This window comes from Diabrotica virgifera, chromosome 9, assembly GCF_917563875.1.
Source record: "Diabrotica virgifera virgifera chromosome 9, PGI_DIABVI_V3a".
Taxonomy (NCBI): Eukaryota; Metazoa; Arthropoda; class Insecta; order Coleoptera; family Chrysomelidae; genus Diabrotica; species Diabrotica virgifera.
The window spans coordinates 140,531,959-140,543,972 of NC_065451.1; the positions used below are offsets into that span (position 1 = coordinate 140,531,959).

Below are 12,014 nucleotides of genomic sequence, written 5' to 3' on the forward strand. Positions count from 1 at the left end.
TGTTTTTGTAGGTAGGCCTCTTATGACCACTTTTTGGTCTGTTTTATCCTCTTCTAATGGAAAGGCTATCCATTGTATGGCTTTGACGTCTTTACTGTAGTCTTCGATGACGTGCGTCATTTTTCTGTAGTCATCTATATTTTTGGTCTGAATCAGTACCTCACGGCCACTTCTTGACAATTTGTTACTGGTTATCACACCTTTTCCTTGTGCCAGTGTCAAGATATCCTTGATTTCGCTTACCGATTGTAATTTTATGACCGGTGGTTTTTTGTATTGTCTCGTAGTTTTTTCCTGTTCATCTACTTCCATTTCGTTGTTTTCTTTTTCGTTGTTATCTTCTTTGTTGTTTGTTTCGTCTTCCGTGATTTGTTTTTTCGCTTTTTTGGGCGGGTGAATAGGCTCTATAGTTCCTTTAGGGAGAGCGTAGTTGTCTATTTCGGGGGTATGGGGTCTCATTGCTTGTGTAGCTTTACTTTCCCATTCGGTTTTGTCGTTATTTTTCTGTTTTTCAACCGTTTTCCTTTCCTTTAGTGCAGGAAAGTCTTCTTTTTGTTTCTTTTCCTTTGGTTTTGCCCCCTTATTTTCATTTGCCCCCTTATTTTCGATTTTGGTGGGCTGGACTTCTCTATGCTCTGGGGGTGTGGCCTTTTTACTTGTAGTAGGCGTGACCTTCTCGGTTTGCGTGTTTGCAAGCTGATTGAATCTTGAATCCATATGTTCAATCAGGGTTTTGTTCGACTGTATCATTGTGGTTTTTAAGTCTTCGATTTGAGCCTGAAGTCTTTTTATTTCTTCATCTCTCGCCTTGATATCTTCAGCTTGTTGCTGGATTATCTTTTTTAATGTCTCTATTTCCTCATTTTTCTCGTCCTCGCTTCCGTTGAGCGCTGTCGTTCGTTGCCTTTTTGTGGCTGGTTTTTTGGCCGTCTCATGGTCCATTTCATCATCGTGTTTTTTGTGGTTTGCCGTCTCTTCATCTGTTGTGAAGTCGTCTTTTTCGGTCGCTTTTTCTGTCCTCTTTTTCATCTTCTTCTTTTTTGGCTTCTCTGGCTCTCTAAATGTGCCTCCACCGTCGCTCAGCGTCATTAATCCTCCTGTTATCCTCCTGTTTCTTTTGATATCATCTTCGGATTCCAGTCCCTGAAAGAGGTTCAGATTCACTTTGCGTGAATCCGCATAGGGGTGAAATTGGTTGGACAGTGACCTAGCACCGTCAGACATGTTGTTTGGGCGGGAATCTTCTCGTGAAAGAGCCTTTTTTGCCTCCGTCTGGCCCGTTGCCAGCACGGTATTAGGGTAGGCTGCCCTTGACAATCCGCGGTTGTTCTCGTACCTAGACAGAACTAGGTACGGGATCCTCTTGATTTTCTCAACCTACTCGCCAAGGGGCCGTGTCTGCAGCCGTGTAGATTACTAAATACTACACCCTGCAGTGTCTACCCTTTCGAAGCACAGTAAGTATCCCGAACGGGCTCACCGAGAGCCCGTTTTTGGATTTTCCGCTTGCTAGTTTATAGCTACAGCGTCCCAGTGAGTCAATTTAAAATACAACTCGCTGAGTTCACTGCATCCAGTAAACTAGCTTTTGCCTCTGTTGTTCTTTGCTTAAAGAATTAGAGGGCTTGGCTCGCTATCCGTGCTTACATTCCCGGCTGGTCTAAAAAGACCTGCTAACCGAACTTACTCTTTTTCCCTTTGCTTGCTGCTCTCTGCTGCACGTCCAGCTTCTACGGTGACCGGCACCGTACTACTACTAAAAAAAATTACTAGGTACAGAAGTTTCTCCTGTTTAAGGTTTTAATAGTAAATGCTATTTTTAGTTTGGAATTATCTTCTATAGTCGGAATTCAATAGGATTGTCAGGGTATCGCTTAGAAATGATAGACCCTCGAGGGGTCTGAGATGAGAGACGCGTGTAGTTCAATGGTGGCGTGTATATTTTTAAAATAAGGGAAATAATAGGGAACTTGCACATAAAATATTTTTGTGTAAAATTGTTAATTTATGTTAAATATATTTTGTTAAAATGTTATGTAAAAATATTATATTCAAAATATTAAGTCTTAACAATTAATTGTGTAAGCCAGATGTACACATAATATTTTCATTCATTTATATTTTTTTTTTTTGAGTTTAAGAAATATGTACATTTTTATTTTACAACATCTCAAATGCTAAATTATATTAGATTTTAAATCCAAAACTTTCTTCCCCTATAATAATGAAATGTTACAAATATACTTCTGGTTCGTAATAATTTGTAATAAACAAAACCTATCATTTATAAATATCTTAAATTCATAACAAACAAGAAAGAAAATAACTTAAAAATATAAACGAAACTTTTAGTAATAAAAGTAAGAATATCTAATAACTATTGTATCGCCTCGCATTTCCCCAATAGAATATCTTCCACTGCTTTTTTAAAATTTTCCACAATTAAGACATCAAACTGTAGATGAATGACCAGATTAATCTTTTGAAAAACCCTCGTTAGTCATAATATGCGTTTTAAACTAAACACGACATAGCATTCAAATTGATCAATTTCCAAGGACACAAATATAATAGCTGGGAATTTCCAATTAAATACGATTAAAATGGAAATAATAGAATTCCCGAAACAACCTTGTTTTTCCCTTTTGAACTTTTTAAGTAAATTTAATAAGAGAGTTTTAAGTAAATGTGAATGAATTTGTAAATAGGTAATAGTTTCAAAATAACTTTAGTCACTTTGTTATCGACTTCTAGCAGGTAAAATGTACATTATTTATTTTTTTTTTAAATAAAATCCATATTCAAACATAAATATCAACTGCTTTACAGAAACTAACAATAGCCATCAACCTAATGTAAACTGCAATTGTACGTAAAAAACAAACTTGCCATAATAATAATAATAATAAAGTTATTAGGTACATACCTACTTAGAAAATTATAACCAGGTAGGACGAAGGATCTCACAGGTAGTCTCTGAATGTAGCAACAAAAAATCACTAGAACTGTACCTATTAGTTATTATTTGAAATAAATATTTTTATTCTGAATCACTTCCTATTGTTAATTCACTATCACTACTGTCTTCTCCTGGAGTAATGATAATGGGCTCGATAAGAACATCAACACGCGTGTCTACGTCCCACATTTTATCTTCTTCTTTCTGTGTATGTGTAATGCATGACTGCCAGTTGGAAGCGGTTATATTTTGTATGGCTTGGTCTAATAATAATTTGACATCTTTTAATTTATAGGTTGTATTCTTTTGCGCTACCTCATTTTTTATTTTTGCCCATATAAGCTCGATGGGATTCAATTCACAATGATATGGTGGAGTTCTTAATACGGTGATGTCATGCTCACGTGCCATTTCGTCTACTGCAAATCTGATGTATGAACTCTTATGTTTCCGCACTATATCAAGTAATTGAACCTTTATCATGGATTCATCAAAATCTATATTTTTACTTCTTAGCCAATCTATATCTGCCTTTCGAGATGCAGAAGTCGGTATTTTTTCCACACGACGGCTGTGATAAGGTGCGTTGTCCATTACAATTACCGAACCAGGATCTACAAGAGTCAGTATAGACGAAAACCACTTTTCAAACACATCCGAATTCATATCCTCATGATAATCGCTCGTTTTGATTGAGGTAAACACATTTAAACCACCTTGTAAAAAACCTGAATCACTTCCAATGTGCGTTATAATGAGACGTCTTCCTTTGCCCGAAGGTGCTTTTAAGCAGGTTGAAAGTCCCTCAATGAAAGCCTGTCGCGCACTTTTAATATTCAAGTCTTGCCATACTTTCGATTTCGTATGACCCTCATTCAACCACGTTTCGTCCGTATAATAATTTTTTTTATTAAGTCGTCTAAAATCACGAATTTTTTGTAAATATTTTCTCCGCCATATCACTAATTCGGCTCTCTCGATCAACAAACTTTTCCGACTTCTCTTCACATACCGAAAGTCCATTTCATGTAATGTTCTTCGTAATACTCTCATGGATATTTTAAAGTATCATCTGCGTCTGCATTAACTTCTCGTTGAATATCCTTTAAAGTGGGCAGTTCGTTCCTCAAATAAAATCCATGAACTTTTCTTCGGATTATACTTTTCGTACTATCGTCCAATACAATTTTTGCACGTCCTTTATGGATTGGTTTTTGGATAGGTTTGTTACCTTTAATTATTCGGAAAACCGTACGAGCCGATACTTTCGTTAAATCTCCACACAATGCCGCGACGTCCTCTTTAAGCATATCTTGATATTTTCTACGCAATCCCTCATAAACCGATTTTATCATTTGCTTTTCTCTCACAGATAACCACCTTTTTTTATTTTGTTTATTAACAGATGTACTGCACGTTGGTTTTGATGCCATGATGTTACCCGACGGTACGCTCATGAAATACTACCAGCTGAACCAGCTACCTGATTTTAAGGGTTATTTGTGGGTGAGTTTTCACAATGTTGCCGTATTGCATTAGGAATATGTATTACTTTCGAAAAGAAATAACGGTGTCCGACTGTCTCTTTGTTGGCACTGGCACTCAGGGTATACCTCAATGGCACGGATAAGTTGCAAGCGGTACTAAATAATACATTTCGCAACAAGGCGAGTCTACCTTCTCTAGTTCGGACTTCCAACAGATGTAACCGGCAAAAATGATAATTGAGAAGTGGATTGGTGTGCTAATAAAGAAATAAATATATAGCCGCTTACCACCGAGTGTTAACGAACTACAAAATGGCTGCTCTGACAATCCTATTGAACTCAGGGTATATATCAAAATAAGCCACAATCCTTCACTATTCACTCATTCAGGTAGATACATTTTACCCCCAAAATCGTATTTATAAAAGCACAAAGGACTGGTCAGTGGTCATAAAAGTATTAGTAAATCCGTATCTGATATCTGCTGCCTGGCTCGCACGTGTTACAAGCTATTTAAGTAAAGTGATTCAAAAATTCTTGAAAATTAACCAAACTCTGTTGCCAAATCTATCCGCTAAAGAAATTTTGTAATAATTTTGTTTTTGCGGTAGAAAAAAGGAGATTTCGGTAGAACGGTAGATTTTACAGGTTTTCGGACATTTCAGGTAGATCTACCGAAAAATCAGTAGCTGTGGCATCACTGGATGTGCGTGAGCTCTGTGGCTCTGCGTGGGTGTGGGTTCGGTGAGAAGGGACTCGCGGGCCGGATGAAGGGCCTACGCGGGCCGCATTGTGGCCCGGGGGCCGTATGTTGGACAGGCCTGTTATACAGGGTATTTACAAAGTTATAACCAATTTTGTATGAAAATCGTAACAAGTTCAACTCCCTCTATAAATAAAAATAAGCACAACAGCAATGGTTTATTAATGCCATATTTTTTTATTTATTGTCAAAATTTTTAAGAATTATTGATATTGCTAATTTTCTTTATATCAAATACAGGGTTAGTCAAAACGGAAGTACCTTATTTTCTCAGTAATGTTAAATGGAACACCCTGTATTTTATATCATTATTTAAAAGTAACATTAACGTACTTTCATTTTTATATAACATTCCCTATGCCCAAATTTATTAGTTTTCGAGATATTTTCATTTTTGAGAGCAAATTATTTTAGGTGTTTAAATTTATCTAAATTTTAAGTAAGCCATGACTGAATTGACAATTGAAGATTACCGATTATCAATCCGGTAATCAATGTAACACTGTAGCAAATAAAGAAATAAAAATAATTTATTAGTAATACATTTTACAAAAAAAAAAACACAACCACTACATGCAACATTTTTGAAACAATTAAAAACTATCTTTTTATGTAAATGCAACATATAAACAAAGAAAATTAGTAATGAATTTTACAAAAAACACACAAACACAAAATACAATATTTTGTGAAGGCAACAAACAAAATTATGTAAATGTAACAATGTAACAAATAAAGAACGAAACATAATTTATCAGTAATACATTTTGCAAAAAAACATGTTTGAAAAAATTAGAAGCTACTTTTAATAAAATACTTTTAATATTTAATTACATAAGACATAAGGTGTTCAAAATTATCTCCTAACACATTTATGTACGCCTAAAAATGATCATTGAATGAGCTACTTACTCTACGGAGCATTTGTAAATTAACACATCGAAATACACTTTGTATTGTATTTTTCATCTCATCCCTTGTTGTTGGAGGTATTTTATAAACTTCATTATTAACGTAACCCCAAAAAAATCAGTGCAGTTTATTAAATTCAATATCAACTTTATTTTCTTATCTTTAACCTAATGAGCATTCATTTACTGATATTGATATTATGGCAAGGATCATTTTTATTTATTTATAGTTTCCAAATTTTGAAAAAAGCATGCAACGACTTACAGATTTGCTCTGCCTTCACTCCCACTGCAGCACTTCACTTTAAATTTACTATTGTGATGATCTATTCCTCATTTACCTGTTGTTCCACATTCCTTTGCCACTTCTTTCCACAGTTTTGACAGAAACAAACTGTGGGTGTGGAATTTGTTTTTGTTGTTCCAGATTGGTTAACGGTTAAAGACACAAACAATTAATTTGAATTTATCCAGTGTATCTAACCTCAATTTACCATTCAATATTCAGTTGCCAGTAGGGATCTTAAATTGTTTCTACCCCCATAAACGACGACATAGGTACATTTGTACCGTGTACATTTTTTTAAATTAATTGTTATAAAAAATCAGTACAGTTTGTATTTCAATAATAGTTGTACTGCGATGCAGTACAGCAACAATGCAAATTCTAGGACTATTTTGGTTTGATGCAGTCATTTGGCAATAGTTTTTTAATGTCATTTGTCATTATTATTGTTTACAATAAGCTGATAATCCTTGATCCTTGCTAGGTCGGCCCTGAATTCGTCCCCGAGCAGGCACAAAAAGATAATCCTATCCTTAATTTCTACCGATCCTAATTACGGTACTTTAATGACACCACTCAACTGGTCCCCAAGCAGGGGATTATAATTTCTGGGAAAGCCAACTTGAGTTTAAGAAAGTTTAAATTTATTTTCACTATATTTGTAACACTATTTATAAGAACAGAAGAAAAACTACCGGTTTTACCAAAAAGTAGAACAGACGCTATTGCGTCTATAAAAACAATGACTATTCCCCTCTAAAATAATTGTTCATAATATTTCAGAGTCAGCCCCTTCAGACCCTTAGGCATTAGTGAAAATCTTTTGGCAAACGGGCAAATTGCCAGCTAGAATTTTTATGAAACACTTGCATGTAGTCGTCTTTTCCGATTTATTCCAGTTTTTGAGCGACGTCTGCAAACAGGGTTTAACGCATTGTTTAACTACGAATTTCAGCATAAAAGTATCTTGCTTAACTTTTTCTTCATTTTTGAGAAAAACTTAAGCCAGGTTGAAAGCGAAATAAAAATATTCGCCGGGAATGTACGAATATTGCATCAAACCGGAAAGTTGAGTTAAGCCCTGGTTTCCTCGAAAGCGGTACCGGCAAATTGCGGTTGCAATACTGCAGCGAATGACGTCATAGAAAATTGTACCACGCATAACAAATTTTAAACAATTTTTATAATTTCTGCTTATTATTGCTAAGTTGGTTCTGTTTCTTTCAGGTTATTATTTATAATCGGGTTTTGAAACCAATATCAACTTTATTTTCTTATCTTTAACCTAATTAGCATTCATTTACTGACAATGATATTATGGCAAGGATCATTTTTATTTATTTATAGTTTTCAAATTTTGAAAAAAGCATGTAACGACTTACAGATTTGCTCTGCCTTCACTCCCACTGCAGCACTTCACTTTAAATTTACTATTGTGATGATCTATTTCTCATTTACCTGTTGTTCCACATTCCATTGCCACTTCTTTCCACAGTTTTGACAGAAACAAACTGTGGGTGTGGAATTTGTTTTTGTTGTTCCAGATTGGTTAACGGTTAACCTTTCCGGAACCGTGCTATAAAAACTTACACTGCAGGCCGTGCGGGGCAACTATGTTACCCCACTAAAATACTTTAATAATTCATTTAAATTTTACATTATTGTTTGGAAAGTTATATAATAAGGCACTAGTAACTGAAATAATTTGTTTTTATTATTAAAAAAATTTACATTTTTTTTATTTTTTACCTGTAATTACAATTTGATTTTATTCCTGATTTTTACAGTCAGGGCATAAAAATGTTTTACTTTCTTCTCGATGTATGGTACAAATTGGTTTTCTGCATGTACTACATGATATTTGAGTCTTTCTATCACGTGCCCTGGCACAAAAGCTGCATCTTCGACTTGTATATTGTTGAATGTCTCTGGCAGGGGTTTCTGGCACTGTGTGCCCCGAGGAGTTAATTTCAATTTTAGTATAAAATTAAAATTATATTTGATAATTTTTATAAAAAAACGATTTAGTAATATATTTGCTAAGATTACCTGGAGGGATAAAAAAAAAATAAAAATATTTTGAAAAGTTATAAAGACAAAACCGCATCTGGGGTAACCAAGTTGCCCCGCACGGCCACGGAAAGGTTAAAGACACAAACAAATAATTTGAATTTATCCAGTGTATTCATCAATCACTGTGCGAAGTCGCGAAGATCAGAAAATACTAACCTCAATTTACCATTCAATATTCAGTTGCCAGTAGGGATCTTAAATTGTTTCTACCCCCATAAACGACGACATAGGTACATTTGTACCTTGTACATTTTTTTTAAATTAATTGTTATAAAAAATCAATACAGTTTGTATTTAAATAATAGTTGAATCAGAATACAGAATTGAATGTTAGTGTGCATTTTCGCAACACATACATGTTGTTTTAGACAAAGAATGTTCATCACACACCGGTAGAAAACATACTACACAACTTTTTCTCGTTTTTGATTGTTTTTTTTTCGGTCGTTTCGACAAACATGGCAACTTCCGGTTGCTGGAGTAGATCAAGAATACTTTGAGATACTTGAGGAGCAGTATCTACAGCAAGGTAAAGATCTTTAGAAATATTCTTCAAAAACGTCTTGCGTTGCTTTTTTGTTTTTTGTAATCAAGTGTTCTCTCGACATAATGTAGGATTCTAAGCCGGTGACGCCAATCATATTATAAAAAAGGTTAAGTACCAAATCAATGTTCGTACATTCGTTGAGCGTACATTCATGCAGCATTTTATCCATGGTATCAGCCCCCTTAGTTTGACTCGAATACTTAATCATTTCCGTCTATTTGTCCTGTCATATGCATGGACAAGAGCAGCACTAGTGCTTTGTTTTCCTTGCGAATAGGAGCATATACTAGCATGCTGATTGTATGCGAGATTTGTGGAAAAAAACAGCTCTTTCCGTGTTTGCTTGCATATTGTTCGGTAGAAATCTCTTCTTTTTTCTAACTGAGCCCACTAACGTCATGTGACATGAATTCGAGATTTTAGCGAGTTCAAAACTTGTAAAATGTTATCTGCGGCAACATTTCGCCCAGAACCTTTATATAGTCTAGTCGCAACATAGGGCGTCCCGTGGGAAATTCTAGTTCGCCGTGATTTAATGGTGGTATTATAGGTTTTTTGGGTCGCTGAATCCAATGGAAGTGGTTTGGACGTCAAAATATGGTCTAATTGTTCTTAACAAATTATGGTAAAATTAGGTATTTCTCAGAAATTATTATAAGAAGCCCTGTAAATAAATTGATAGTACTAAGGTCTTCTCTAGTGTATTTTTGGTCGCTGAATCGAATGTGACTAGTCGCGATTACTCAAAATATGTTCTTATTTTGTTAATAACAAAATAATTATTCGCCGAAAAGCTCGAAATATCTACTGCAAGTTTGCAGTCTTTTTCATAGTATTTTCTTACTCTAAATCGATTTTATTTATTTTATTTAGCGTATGGACTTTCTCAGTACGATAAATACACAAATATAATATATATTATTCAAACACTAAAACATAATGAATGAATCTAAATATTAATGTCCAATTTACATAGCCATTCAATTGCATCTGGGGAGCATTCCACAAAGTCCTGGAGGTTTCCACGGTAGGCACGATTTAGGCAATCTGAAACACAATGACTTATGGTCTGTCTAGGCGATCCACAATCGCACTGTGGACTTTCTGCACGACCCCATTTGAACAGAGAATCAGCACATTTACCATGTCCTGTACGTATGCGATTAAGCCTCGCCCAGGTGGGCCGGGGCAGACCCGATCCGATGAAACCCTGGGTTGGGGTGGATATCTGAATATAGTCTGCTGCTATTGTTGGCATCCATCTTGTGGACCATTGCCTTTGTATATCATAGGAATCACCAATTGTTCGGGCAGTTCTGATTGGAGGATTTCTAGACCTCAGTCGCTGGTGCTCTTTTGAGATGTCTGGTATGTCTTGATGGATTGGTAATTGTATGTTGGCTACAATTTTCTGATACTCTCTCACTAATGCTGCTGTACGGCGTATATCTGGTGGAGCAATATTGCTCAAAGTAGGGAGCCATCTCACTGGGGTCAATTTTATTGTTCCAGTGATTATTCTCATGGTTTGATTAAGTTGGACATCGATTTTGTTTGTATGTGCACTATTTAACCATACTGGTGCACAATATTCTGCCACTGAAAAAACCAGAGCTAGAGCAGAGGTCCGAAGAGTATCTGCAGAAGCACCCAAAGTTGTTCCAGCAAGTTTTGTTATTATATTGTTTCTTGTTCTCAGTTTACCGGCTGCGTTTGTAAGATGGCTTTTGAAGGTGAGTGTTCTATCAAGTGTGACGCCTAGATATTTGGGGTTGTTGTTATGTTTGATAGCTGCATCATTTAGAGTTACATTGAGGGTATCGCCCGCAAGTTGATTCGACAGGTGAAAGAGACAGGTTTCAGTTTTGCTTGTGTTAGGACGTAAGCGCCAGTTCTTCAAGTAGTTACTAAGTGTAGTTAGGTCCTCGTTTAGAGCTCGTTCTCCAGCTTCCTTACTATTATTTTGGAAGCCAATTGCCAGGTCGTCTGCATAAGCGAATTTTCTCGATTTTGTTTCAGGTATATCCGCCGTATAAAGGTTAAATAATAAAGGAGCTAGCACTGAGCCTTGAGGTAAGCCGTTGTTAAGTTTTCTAACGCTACTTCGTGCATCATTTATATATACCTGAAACAGTCTGTTAGTTAGTAGATTGTTTATCAGCTGACAAGTTTTGAGACAGGGTATGATTTTCATTAACTTATAAATAAGGCCCTCTCTCCACACAGTGTCATAGGCAGCCGTAAGGTCTATAAATGTTATGGCAGATTTTTCACGTCTTTCAAAGCCAGCTTCGATGAATGTAGTTAAGCACTTGGACACAACAGCTTCGTCCTTTTCTAAATCCAGCTTGCTCAATTGGTACAGCGTCCTCAATGCTGTTACATATTCTATTATATAAGAGTCGTTCTAGTAATTTATAACAGCAACTGAGTAAGGCGATAGGCCGGTAACTTTCAGGCAGCTTGTTGTCTTTGCCAGGCTTCCGGATTGCGATAATTTTTGTTCTTTTGAATTCTGGGGGTAGCATAGCTGTAGTCACAATGTCGCTAAATAATTCTTTGAGCCATTGTCTTGTTTTTGTACCAGTGTGGACTATAAACTCAGGATATATTCCATCGAAACCAGCTGCTTTTCCCGTTTTGGTTTGGTTAAGCGCTTCGTTTATTTCATCCAATGAGAAGGCACGTGAGTATTCTGATGTTGCAGGGGTATTTGCTTTAATAGCTCAGGATTTTTAGATTTTAGAAACAAAATCCTTCATAACCAGCTAAAAACTTGCATACGTATTTAGAATAACGTCTCGAATAATATGCCTAAACTCCCCGCGCCTCCGCCGCTTGCGTCTCGACATACAGCCCTCCACCCCCTCTTCACCCCGGAACCTCCGCGCGCTGTGCTCGTTTGCGAGCGAATGCATTCAGTCGGCCGATGGCATTGTTTTAGTTATTATATATAGTTAGTATATGACGCGTGACTGTATACCACGG

The 12,014-nt window shown here is 36.1% G+C and overlaps 1 protein-coding gene across 1 annotated transcript; it reads right to left on the reverse strand.

Annotated features, from left to right (window-relative positions):
• Positions 1–3,040: 3,040 nt before the first annotated feature.
• On the reverse strand, positions 3,041–4,012 carry LOC126891467 (uncharacterized). Its single transcript, XM_050660645.1, has one exon. The coding sequence runs from the start codon at positions 4,010–4,012 to the stop codon at positions 3,041–3,043; it is 972 nt and encodes a 323-aa protein (XP_050516602.1).
• Positions 4,013–12,014: the final 8,002 nt, after the last annotated feature.

Coding starts and splice junctions, on each gene's coding strand:
- LOC126891467 (XM_050660645.1), bottom strand. CDS start 4,012: ATGAGAGTATTACGAAGAACATTACATGAAATGGACTTTCGGTATGTG.